General features: G+C 40.0%; 1 protein-coding gene across 14 annotated transcripts in view; it reads left to right on the forward strand.

Annotated features, from left to right (window-relative positions):
* The window catches only part of SIN3A (SIN3 transcription regulator family member A), a 94,650-nt gene that overhangs the window by 35,345 nt on the left and 46,551 nt on the right, over positions 1-12,754 (forward strand). For all 14 annotated transcript variants that reach the window (XR_004990926.2, XM_045586582.1, XM_045586615.1 and 11 more), the window contains 3 exons: positions 4,066-4,245; positions 11,616-11,722; positions 12,368-12,650. Coding sequence is in view for 13 of the 14 variants with exons in the window: in XM_045586582.1 (XP_045442538.1) it covers positions 4,066-4,245; positions 11,616-11,722; positions 12,368-12,650 (570 nt within the window). In the remaining variant the exon portion in view is untranslated. The remainder of the gene's footprint in view (positions 1-4,065; positions 4,246-11,615; positions 11,723-12,367; positions 12,651-12,754) is intronic.

Below are 12,754 nucleotides of genomic sequence, written 5' to 3' on the forward strand. Positions count from 1 at the left end.
TTCTGTTATTGGACAGTCTATTTCCACATTTATGCTTTTTTATAAAGGTGCTACTGTTAATGTTGTAAGTGGTTCTCTAGTGCAGTGGTACTCACAGTGTGACAAAGTAAACTTGTACCAGAATCTAAAGGAACACACTACTTTTATCAAGAGAGTCTTACTTGAGTAAAAAAAGGCAGCTGAATTAAATAGTGTGCTTATTAGTAAAGTAGTTGGTTTACATTTTGGTGCAAACATTTTTTCTTCTTGCAGACCACTCAGCAGGTAAGAGGGCACATGAGGAAGAGATGCTCCAATATATAGGAGAGGGGTTGCTGAGTCCTAGGGTATGCACATCTTTACTTTAGCAGGTGATGTCAGATTGGCTTTCAGAGTTGTACGAATTTATACTTCCGTCAACATTGTATATTTCTATTGTTCTGCATCCTAACCAACTTTATCTATTTTGCCAAAGAAGAAGAAATTTAATTTTTTTATCTTTTTAAATTATGAAAGTAAATATAATCATTACCAAAAAAAAAAAAAAAGATAGATTACCTTTTCTAATTACCCCTCAACTTTATCTCACTGGTGTATTTCTTGGGTTTCCAACATTTTGTATGTATATACAAACATATCTATATTTACCTGCCTACCTATCTAGATACACTTATCTTTTTACACAATTTATATCATATAGTATATACTGTTCTGCTATTTGCTCTTTTCATTATTATATAGTAGACAACTTTCCACTTGAATATATGTAGAGACCCAAGTAATTTTTTTAAAAGAATTACTGCATACGTAATATTCCATCCCAGTTCATCTGAACCACAACTTATTTAACTGGTCTGGAAAGGCCTTCTTCAACCTAACTTGTAAGTGACTTTTAAAAGATATGACTAGTGCTCTAGCTGGTTTGGCTCAGTGGATAGAGTGTCGGCCTGTGGACTAAAGGATCCTGGGTTTGATTCTGGTCAAGGGTACAATGCCCGGGTTTTGGGCTCAATCCCTAGTGAGGGGCATGCAGGAAACAGCTGATCAATGATGCTCATCATTGATGTTTCTGTCTCCCTCACCCTCTCTCCCTTCCTCTCTGAAGTCAATCCTATATAATAAAAGGCTAATTTGCAAATTAACCCCTTGAGTGGGAGTTTGACTAGGGGGTAGGCCAGCCAGGCCCCATCTGTGCACAAATTCATGCACTGGGCCTCTAGTAAAAATATATTTTTTTTAAAAAAAGAAAAGCTATGACTGGTGCTGGGAATATAAATTGGTGTAATTTACCTTGAGAACAGTTTGACAATTGTGTCAGATTCTGGAGTTGTTATAAGAAAGCAATCAGCTCTGGCCGGTTTGGCTTAGTGGATAGAGCGTCGGCCTGTGGACTCAAGGGCCCCAGGTTCAATTCTGGTCAAAGGCATGTACCTTGGTTGTGGGCATATCCCCAGTGGGGAGTGTGTGGGAGGCAGCGATCAATGTTTCTCTCTCATTTATGCTCCTAGCTCTCTATCTCTCTCTTCCTCTCTGTAAAAACAATCAAAGAAGAGAGAAACCAGGTGAAGTAGGATATGGTGATTTCCTTAGGTGTGCCACTTTTTCTCAGGAGTTCCCCTTGAAGCAGTATAATGGCCTTTATATACTTCAAGTGCAGAGGACTGCTATAGATGAAATCTTTAAGTTAGGACTTAGAAGAAAAAAAGGTTATGACTTAGAAGAAAAAAGGTTACTTGTTTTCCTTGGCTGATTATTTTTATCTGAACATGTTCATGATTGTTTCCTTCGCTTGTGATAACGTTTTATCTGTTTTTATACTAGAAATTATAATGTGTTCATAATTCTTTGCCATCTCAAAGAATTTATTCATATTGAAATTAGAAGCTCAAAAATGATAACACTTGTGAGATATATTAGAGCTTGTAGAATTGTCTTAAATATATATATATATATATATATATACACACACACACACACACACACATACATATATATATATATATATATATATATATATATATTTTTTTTTTTTAATTCCAAATGTATATTATATTATTTCTGGTTAATCTTTATAAATTTTTGGAGACTCTAGAAAAAACCCACACATATCTTCTCTTTAGTTTTAGGACACAACATTGTTTAGAGAAAGTTTCATGATATGTATTTTCCTTATTTTGAAGATGTGGCACATCAGGTATATTTGTCTTTAGTTGGCTTCTGTAGTGATTAACAGTTCTGAAATAGGAAAACTTTTTAAAGTTTTGTAAATATTACATAGCATTTCTTGTAATAGAAATGGGAGGAAAACAGCTTGTGCTTTTATGTCACCCCTAAACTTATAAGAGAATGAGAGAAAGAGAATGAATGTGAATGAGAAAAGAAAGATGTGTGAGGTCAAACCAACAATTAAAAAAAATTTTTTTTGTTTTATTTTAGAAGCAAATAAGGATAAGAAAAAAAAAACAAAATAAAATTCTTTTCTAACCCCACCACCACAAGATAAAATGCTAAAATTTTTATATATATTTTTTGTCTAGGGTTTAAAATATTTTTATTGTATTTTATATACTGCTTTGTAATGTGCTTTATAAAATTATTTAAAAGTTTGAATTCATATTAAATTGGAACACAATTACAGTCAACTTACAGATTGTGAACTTTTTTTTTTAAAGGTATTATTTTTAAAAATATATTTTATTGCTTTTTTACAGAGAGGAAAGGAGAGGGATAGAGAGTTAGAAACATCAATGAGAGAAAAACATCGATCAGCTGCCTCCTGCACACTTCCTACTGGGGATGTGCCCGCAACCAAGGTACATGCCTTCGACTGGAATCAAACCTGGGACCTTTTAGTCTGCAGGTCGACACTTTATCCACTGAGCAAAACTGGTTAGGGCAACATTTTTTTCTTTTAATTAAATTTATTGAGGTAACATTGGCTAATTATATTATATAGGATTCAGCTATACAATTCTATGATATATCATCTGTATATTGCAGTGTGTGCCCATCATCCAAATTCAAATCTTTTGTCATCATATATTTGTTTTCCTTTACCCTCTACTAGAGTGTGAACATTTTTTAATGTTATAAAATATTAGAGGCCTGGTGCACGAAATTTGTGCACAGGTAGGGTCCCTTTGCCTGGCCTGAGATCAGGGCCAATCTTCCCTAGCAGTCCCTCATCGCCAATACTGATTGCCTTCTTTGTGGGGGGCAACTGGTGGGGCAGTCAAGTCCCGCTTGCTCACATCCACCTTGGCCAGGTGTTGCCCGAGTCTGGGGCCACCCACCCCCAGTTCCCCGTACCCATCGCTCTATCAGAGCCTACTGGCCAGAGGGAGGGACAAGAGGTTGGCCGGAAGGCCCCGATCAGGCAATCAAGGCCTGCGTTGTGGGCAGTTCCTGTGTAAGTAGAAATTTAGTGTTTAGAAACTTTTATAGTGACTAGACATTATAATTTTATGTCTGTAAAATCCAATAGTGAAAATTGTGGGCTGATGTATTTTTTATTTCACTTTTCCAGTAATCCATTTTTACTTTATTTTTTATTATTTACTTATTTATTTTTAATCCTCACCTGACAAGTGAAGATATTTTCCCCTTGACTTTAAGAGAGAGAATGGAAAGGAGGGCATGAGAAAAACATTTATGTGACAGAGACACATCGATTGGTTGCCTTCCACACATGCCCTGACTAGGGGCAGGGTTTGGACCCATAGCCCAGGTACATATGTGCCCCTGACCAGGAATCAAACCTGCAACACTTTAGAGCACAGGCCGATGCTTTAACCAGCAGGCAATGCTGGCCAGGGCCATTTTTACTGTATTTTGTAAAAGTAGCAGCCCATGATGGATTGTAACTTAAGAAAAAAGGAAAACAGATAGTTTGAGAAGTACTGAGTTATGTAATACCTAACAGAATGCATAGGATTTTATAATGAGTATGCTATAGTTTATTTCACCAATTTCATCTTGTGGAAAATTTGAGTTTCTAGTTATCTTTGTGTATGTATGTTCTTTTGACACATTTCGGCAAGAATACACAAGCCTTGACTTTTACTGTATCTATTTTGTCCATCCCAGGTTTCAGCTGTGCCACCGGGCTCTGGTGGCAGTCATGGGCCCACCATAGCCGCGGTTCATAGCAGCCATCATCACCCAACAGCTGTGCAGCCCCACGGAGGCCAGGTGGTCCAGAGTCACGCTCATCCAGCCCCACCAGTTGCACCAGTACAGGGACAGCAGCAGTTTCAGAGGCTCAAGGTGGTATTCAGCTCTTTTCCTTCTATCAAAAAGTTTCTCTAATAGCACGCAACAAACATTTCCGGAATTTATGAATGCATGGCACTCAGATCAGGATTGAGGGGCCATTTGTATACGAAATCAACTTAGTCCATTTTTTAGAAGTCTCTCATTTTGAACTCTTTAGTTCTTTTTTTTAAAAAAATATTTTTATTGTTTTTGAAAGAGAGAGAGAGAGAGAGAGAGATCCATCCATGTGAGAGGGAAATTTTGAAACATTGGTTGGTTACCTCCTGCATGCCCCCTACCAAGGATCGAACCTGCAACCTGGGAACATGCCCTGACCCAGAATCAACCAGCAATCTTTCAGTGTGTGGGATGAGGCCCAACTGAGACACACCGTTGGCCAGGGTATGTGCCATAGGTTTTCAGTGCTTTGAAATTCATGAGGCATCTGTGGAGAAGTGAAGTTTGTGTTCCAGCTAATTTTCACTCTCTGCTTGAGTGTTATTTTTTAGAATGTGTGTGATTGTTGCTGCAAATGTTCCATATTTCTTTCTTTCTTTTTTTTTTTTTTTTTTTTTACATTTATATAAAGCATAAACTTGAGTGCAGAAAATATATAAAATTAAAGAAAAGAAAGATGTTGGATGTTTATTTGGTCCAATCAGTCTTCATATATTAAGTAGCTTAAAGGTAGGAATGTATAGTATATCCTTGAAAGATACATTATGTTTAGCAAATATCTCAGCCTTCTGTTTTCCTTGATACTTAGTCAAGTTCACCCTGATCTTGTTCTCCTTGGCTAAGTTTCTCAGGAACTTCCTATTATAGTAAAAGCCTAATAAGCTAAGCATCCGGTCATCCGTTCAACCAATCAAAGTGTAATATGCTAATGATATACTAAGGCCACTCAACCACTTGCAATGACGTGCACTGATCACCAGGGGCCAGATGCTCTGACCAGTAGTTAGCTTCTACTGGCATTCAGCCGATAAGGATTGAGCTAGATGGACCAGAAACACCCTGGAATTCTTCTGCCTCCCTGGCTGGCCAACCTCCCGTGTCCCTCCTTGGCCCTGATCATGCACTGGTGGGGTTCCTCAGCCTGGCCTGCACCCTCTTGCAATCTGGGACCTCTTGGGGGATGTCAGAACTGGTTTCAGTCGGATCCCACTTAACACAGGAGCTGTCCCCGGGTGGTGAGCGTGTTCCACAGGGGGATTGCTGCTCAGCCAGAAGCTGGGCTCACGGCTGACAAGCACAGCGGTGGTGGCAGGACCCTCTCCTGCCTCCACGGCAGTGCTAAGGATGTCCGACATCCCCTGAGGGCTCCGTGGCTGCAAGAGGGCATCCCCTGAGGGCTCCTGGGCTGCGAGAGGCATAGGCCAGGCTGAGGGACCCTTCCCCCACACACGAATTTCATGCACCAGGCCTCTAGAGCTTATTATTGACCTAAGGAAAGTAAATGCTACCTAAATATAAAGCACACTAAAGCTGAGCTGTATAGAAGGACTTTGTAAAATTTACATTTTCTATATTACTTTAAGTAATGAAGAGCTGACTGTATTTAAGCATACTCTTTAAAGAGAGTACAAATTATTTATGGGCTCTGCCTTTGGGGAAATACTTATTAGCTATATTGTTATTTTCCTTATAACATTGTAACTCTCTGCTTATACAGTGATGTCTATGTACCAAAATGTATTATTACTATACTTAGCACTTAATCAAGCTCTGAAAATATTTTTGTAAAAGTTGGTTTGATGTGATTTAGTTCCAGCAGTTAGTTACTAATGTTGAAAAAGAGCTTATAAACTTGCTATTAAGCTAATGAAAATGTATTTATTTTTATAGCTTTTGTCATCCGGCTCTATCAAAGCACAACACCTATTTTACCTTCCTCACTGAGGTATAAATAGTCTGTGCTTTATCTGTTTTACAGAAACTGTAACGGAAGCAAGAAAAGCCTTTGGAGTCGGGTCGAGTTAGGACTTTTGCTCTTTTTTTTTAGTTACAAGCTTTTTTATTTACCTACCTTTTTATTTTATTTTAACTTTTGCATTTTTAAATTAAATTTATTGGGGTGACATTGGTCAACATGAACACATAGGTTTCAGGTTTGGGTTCCTATGTTACAAGATTTATATATTGCCTACCATCCAAAGTCAAATCTTCACCTATCACCATATATTAGGACTCCCATTTCCCCCACCCTCTACAAGCACTTGAATGGGATTCCTGAACACAGTAACTTGTTGCATTTTCTTTCTAATGAGGAGAGATAAAATGCTTTCTTGTGCCTTCATGTAATTTCATTCAGTATTCTCACATTGACTGCCATTTTTGGATGAGCTTTATGAGCGCCGAAACCAGTTTGGCTCAGTGGATAGAGTGTTGGCCTATGGACTGAAAGGTCTCAGGTTCGATTCCAGTCAAGGCATGTACCTTGGTTTCGGGCACATCCCCAGTAGGGGATGTGCAAGAGGCAGCTGATCGATGATTCTCTCTTATCGATGTTTCTAACTCTATCCTTCTCTCTTCCTCCTGTAAAAAATCAATAAAATATGTTTTAAAAAAAAAACAACAAAAAAAACTTTATGAGCATTAAATCTATTTCAGCAAACAGTTTATATTCTGTAATAAGGAAGTGTCCAGTGAGAATGCATAGGCTATTTCTTTCTTTCTTTCTAATTAATTATTTTAAACATTTTTTTTCTTTTTTTATTATTTTTTTTAATCCTCACCTGGGGATATTTTTCCATTGATATTTTAGAGAGAGTGAAGAGAGAGGAAAAGTCAGATAGGAATATCAATGTGAGAGAAATACAGATTGGTTGGCTTCTGCACAAGCCAGGGACAGGGAGGAGCCTACAACTGAGGTACGTCCCTTGATCAGAAGCATCGAACCCAAGACCCTTCAGTCTGAGCCAAACCAGCTAGGGCAGTGTAGGCTATTTCAAGCACCAACACTGTCTATACTTTTTTGTCTTTGGCATATTGATGGAAGATTTGAATAATTTGAGGCTTGCTTGCTGTGCTTCAGTTATTTATTGATATTTGGCACATGTTTAGTGAGCTCTCTTTACAGTTCATGTTTTCTCCCCTCCCAATAAACTTATAAACTTCAGGAGGTTAGGGACCTTAATAAATTCCTATTGAAGTGAATCAGGAAGACTCTTTAAGAGTCTCTTCTCTAGTGTCTCCTTAAATGTGTAGTTTCTAAATAACTAGTTCCAAATGTGTGAATTTGTTTTGTTTTTTTAAGTTGTGGTTTCTAGAACTGCATACTTGCTTTTGAACTGTACTTTAGGTAGTGAGAGAATTTCCATACTCTTTTTATGTGCAGTTATCTCATAATGTGGTATCATAGCTCTTTTTTTAAGCATAGTGTCATTTTATATCTAATTTTTAAATAGAAGTTTACTATTACCTATACCTTTCTTCCAAACATATACACATCATATATAATTTCCTTTGGGTTTTTGCACTTTTTCTTTCTTTTGTAATTACATTATACCATAGTGTGCTTCTTTATTTATTTTTTAACTTTAACTTTTTTGATGTTTATTTTTTTAAAATATATTTTTATTGATTTCAGAGAGGAAGGAAGAGGGAGAGAGAGAGAGAAACATCAATGATGAGTAAGAGTCATTGATTGGCTGCCATCTGCACGACCCCACTGGGGATGTGCCCACAACCCCAGGCATGTGCCCTTGACCGGAATCGAACCTGGGACCCTTCAGTCCGCAGGCCAATGCTCTATCCACTGAGCCAAACTGGGTAGGGCTGGTGTTTGTTTATTTTTGATAATTCCTCCTTTGTCTTATGATTGTGAATGCTATTTTAAAATATCTTCCAAAGTCTTTGCTCCTTCTGCAAACTTAATGAGTTTTATATTCCATCAGTTTGTTATTAGTGAAACATTTCAATATGGAAAATTCTGAATATGAATTAGTTTATTGAATTTCAATAGAAATTGTCATGCTATGTGTAAAGAAAAACCAGCCATCAAATGAATGTGTATCAACCAAGCATATAATCTGTGCTCTAGCAACACTGAAATAACTGATTAACTTTGGCCATTTTGGAAGTTTGGGCAACACTTGAGATGTCATTTAATGATTTATTTGAACATAAATGTTCTATTTCACAATATTTATCATGAGTAGAGTTTATCAAATCAGTTTATTTGTACAACTTTCCTAAACTTGATAGTTTGTATAATCTATACCACATGTGTCAAACACAAGGCCCGCGGGCCAAATCCATCCCGCCAGGCCTTGCAATGTGGCCCGCACCGCGCTGTCATCACTGCACTCTGCTGCGTTTCCATCACAATGACAGTTTATGACTGTTCAGTAAACCATTTGGCCCGCGATTTAGGCTGGATTTTAGATTTTGGCCCCTTCTCTGAGTTCGACACCCCTAATCTATACTAATAAAAGAGTAATATGCAAATTGGTCAGGACGCCCTCATAGTAAGGACCGGACAGCAGGCTGCATGGGGCAACCAGGCCACTAGGGGGTTAGTGAGGGACAACCAAATGACTGAACAGCAGGCTGCATGGGGTGGCGGCCAGGCTGGCGGGGTCAGGGAGAGCAGCGAGGGGCAACCAGGCCAACAGGGGCGGGGGGTAAGGGGAGTTAGGAGCAACCAGGCCAGCATAGGGGGAAGTGAGGGGTGACCAGGCTGGCAAAGGGGGGACAGTTAGGGGCAATCAAGCTAACAGGCAGAGGCAGTTAGGGGTGATCAGGCTGGCGGCGGGAGGGGGGGTGGGGGGTGGGAGGGGGAAGAGCGGTTAGGAGCCAGCAGTCCTGGATTGTGAGAGGAATGTCTGATTGCCAGATTGGGCCCGATATCTGTGATGAGGCCTAAACTGGCAGCTGGACATTCCCCAAGGCGTCCGGGATTGGAGAGGGTACAGGCTGGGCTCAGGGGGGAACCCCTCCTTCCAAATTCCCCCTTTCCCATGCACAAGTTTCATGCACTGGGCCTCTAGTTTTAAAAAATCCCAGAGTATATAGGAAGTACCTAGTGGGTAATTTCCTTGGATATCTCCTAAGTAACTAAAAAGTAAGTCAGACTCATAATTTTCTAGCCCTTCAAACTGTTTCTCTTTGCAAATGCCCAAATAATTTATAATTTAGTGAATCTTCCTTTTCCCTATTCAGTTAGTCCCCAGTCCCTGTCATTTCTGAGTCCTACAAAACTTTTTTTAAAAATATATTTTATTGATTTTTTTACAGAGAGGAAGAGAGCAGGATAGAGAGTTAGAAACATCAATGAGAGAGAATCATCGATCAGCTGCCTCCTGCACACCTCCTACTGGGGATGTGCCCGCAACCAAGGTACATGCCCTTGACTGGAATTGAACCTGAGACCCTTCAGTCTGCAGGCCAACGCTCTATCCACTGAGCCAAACCAGTTTCAGCCCTACAAAACTTTTGAATCTATTCAGTACTCCCTGTTCCTTTGGTCAGGACTATGATTTGAACAACTATTGTTCACATGTGTGTTAACCTTGGAGCATAACTGGTTTTTCTGCCTCCTTTCAATCTATCCTGCCCTTGCACCAATTTGTCTCAGCACTATAGCCAAATTGAATACATTAAAATGCAAATAACAATCTCAATTGCTTTCTAACAAGTTTTAAAGGCCTTTTAGGATCAGGTTCTGATTCCTCTCCTTCTCCTGTCACTCTTCTCGCCACATTCCTCCTCTTAACACAAATCTTCCAGGCAAAGTAAATTGTTTGTAGTTTTCCAGTTGAACTAGTATCCTGTCTGGGATTTTGCCCATGGTGTTTCCTCTGACTTTTTCATGAGTCTTCACTTTTGCTAACTTGTATTCATCCTTAAGACTCAGTTTACAAATTACTTCGTGGGAAAACCTTTGTGCTCTTCTCATTTCTCTTTGGGTGTTCAGAGATTGTCCCCTTATACCACTGTTAGGATGCCCAGCTAGATGTGATAGAACTTCTGTAGATCAGGGACTGTGGCTTCTTTGTCATTGATTCATTAGTATTCCACTTTGGGCCTAGTATAGCCTGTTGTAGCTTTAGTTGATATTTGTAAGATGAATAAACAAATAAGTGAATGAGATATTCATGTGTATGCTTCACTAATCATTTTTTCCAAAAGTATCCAAGGCAAGGCTACTGGATTTTTATTTGAAGCTTGTGTTTTATTAATGATTAAGGCCCAGTGCATGAAATTTGTGCACGGGGGTGTGTGTTCCTCAGCCTAGCCTGCATCCTCTCCAAACTGGGATCCCTCTCACAATCCAGGGCTGCTGGCTCCCAACTGTTCATCTGCCTGCCTTCCTGATTGCCCCTAACGGCTCCTGCCTGCCAACCTGATCACCCCCTAACCACTCCCATGCCAGCCTGATTGATGCCTAACTGTTCCCCTGTCATCCTGTTTGCCCCTAACTGCCCTTCCCTGCAGGCCTGGTCCCCCTGCAACTGCTCTCTCCTGCAGGCCTGGGTGCCCCACCCCCCCAATTGCCCTTTGCCTGCAGGCCTGGTCACCCCCTAACTGCCCTCCTCTGCAGGCTTGATCACCCCCAACTGCCGTTTCTTGCAGGCCTGGACCCTCCCAATTACCCTCCCCTGCTGGCCATCTTTGGTGGCCATCTTGTGTCTACATGGGGGCAGGTTCTTTGACCACATTGAGTGATAGTCAATTTGCATATTATTCTTTTATTAGATAGGATAGTGGCCTGGTGCATGGATGGGGACCAGGTGGTTTGCCCTGAAGGATGTCCCGGATCAGGGTGGGGATTCCCTTGGGGCGTGGGGCAGCCTGGGCGAGGGGACTGATGTGGTTTGCAGGCCGGCCATGTCCCCCAGCGTCCCAAGCAGAGGCCCTGGTATTTGGGATTGATTTATCTTCTATAATTGAAACTTTGTAGCCTTGAGTGGAGGCCTGGGCCCGCCAGGATGTGCAGAAAGCTGAGCTTCCTCCATCGCCAGGGGCAACTCAAGCCTCCTGCTCTCTCCAGCTCCATGGCTGCCGTCATTTTTGTTGGGATTTATTTATCTTCTATAATTGAAATTTTGTAGCCTTGAGTGGAGGCCTGGGCCCACCAGGGTGTGTGGAAAGCTTGGCTTCCTCCATTGCTCTCTCCTTGGCCACAGCCATCTTGGTTGGGTTAATTTGTATACTTGCTCCTGATTGGCTGGTGGGCATGACTTGTGGGTGTAGCAGAGTGATGGTTAATTTGCATATCACTCTTTTATTAGATTGGATATCCATACTAATTTTTAATACTTTCATGTTTTACTATATATTCCTATTTAATTTACTATGTTAACTTTATTTAGGCATAAATCATTTGTTTGTTTTTTATAATTCTTGGCTTATTTTCTTTTTATAACCTACTTCAGGTGGAGGATGCACTGTCCTATCTTGACCAGGTGAAGCTGCAGTTTGGTAGTCAACCTCAGGTCTACAATGATTTCCTTGACATCATGAAGGAATTTAAATCACAGAGGTAAAAGATATATATAGCTGTACACAAGCTTTGTGCTTAAAATGTTGATTTGAAGGGAGGACATAGCTTATTCTCATCTTCTGAAAGATAATGGGATGTCCCTTTTGGGGGGGTTAATTTTCAGGGTGATGCTTTAATTTATGTGTTGATTTATTGATGAAAATTATAGTACCTAGATCTTTATTTTCTTCCTATGAAAATTTTAACTAAGATTTTCTTAGGATTTCATTGCAAAACAAGGGAGTAGGTGGGTAATGATTAGGCTACTTGCTCTTTGACTTGGATACACTAATATTCTGGCATGGTTCATTGTTATAAGAATGTAGCTAAATTAATTGGGAAAATGTAGATACATGATAATTTATACTGGTGTTTCACGTGTTGGATATTACTTGGAAATTGCAACTTTAGATTTACTGTTTGAGTATCTGCTTGATAGGACTGTTAATGAATGTATATTCTGTTCAAAATTGTGACCAAATGTCTTTGAAATTTCAAATTTCTTTGTATGTTCTTAATTTTGTAATACACAGATTGATTTTTATCTGTTTTCCTGTCTAAAGAATGTAGTAAGTGTGATTTTTTTTTTTTTTCTTACTAGAGTGCTTCTCAAGTTTGCCAATTTCATTTTTTTTATTTTATTAGCATTGACACTCCAGGAGTGATAAATCGTGTGTCCCAGCTCTTCAAAGGCCACCCAGACCTGATCATGGGCTTCAATACCTTCTTGCCTCCTGGCTACAAGATTGAGGTGCACCCCAATGACATGGTGAATGTGACAACTCCTGGCCAGGTCCATCAGATTCCCACCCATGGCATCCAGCCCCAGCCTCAACCACCACCCCAACATCCTTCCCAGTCTTCAGCCCAGTCAGCCCCAGGTCCTGCCCAGCCAGCTCCTCAGCCCCCACCTGCCAAAGTCAGCAAGGTGAGCACTTGGAATACTTTGCATTACATGAAATGCATCCCTAGAAAGCACTCTCTTTTGACATTTCCCCTTTATATAAGACTAAATGGACATATTTTAGTGTT

The sequence above is a fragment of the Pipistrellus kuhlii genome, unplaced genomic scaffold, assembly GCF_014108245.1.
Source record: "Pipistrellus kuhlii isolate mPipKuh1 unplaced genomic scaffold, mPipKuh1.p scaffold_m20_p_1, whole genome shotgun sequence".
Lineage (NCBI taxonomy): Eukaryota > Metazoa > Chordata > Mammalia > Chiroptera > Vespertilionidae > Pipistrellus > Pipistrellus kuhlii.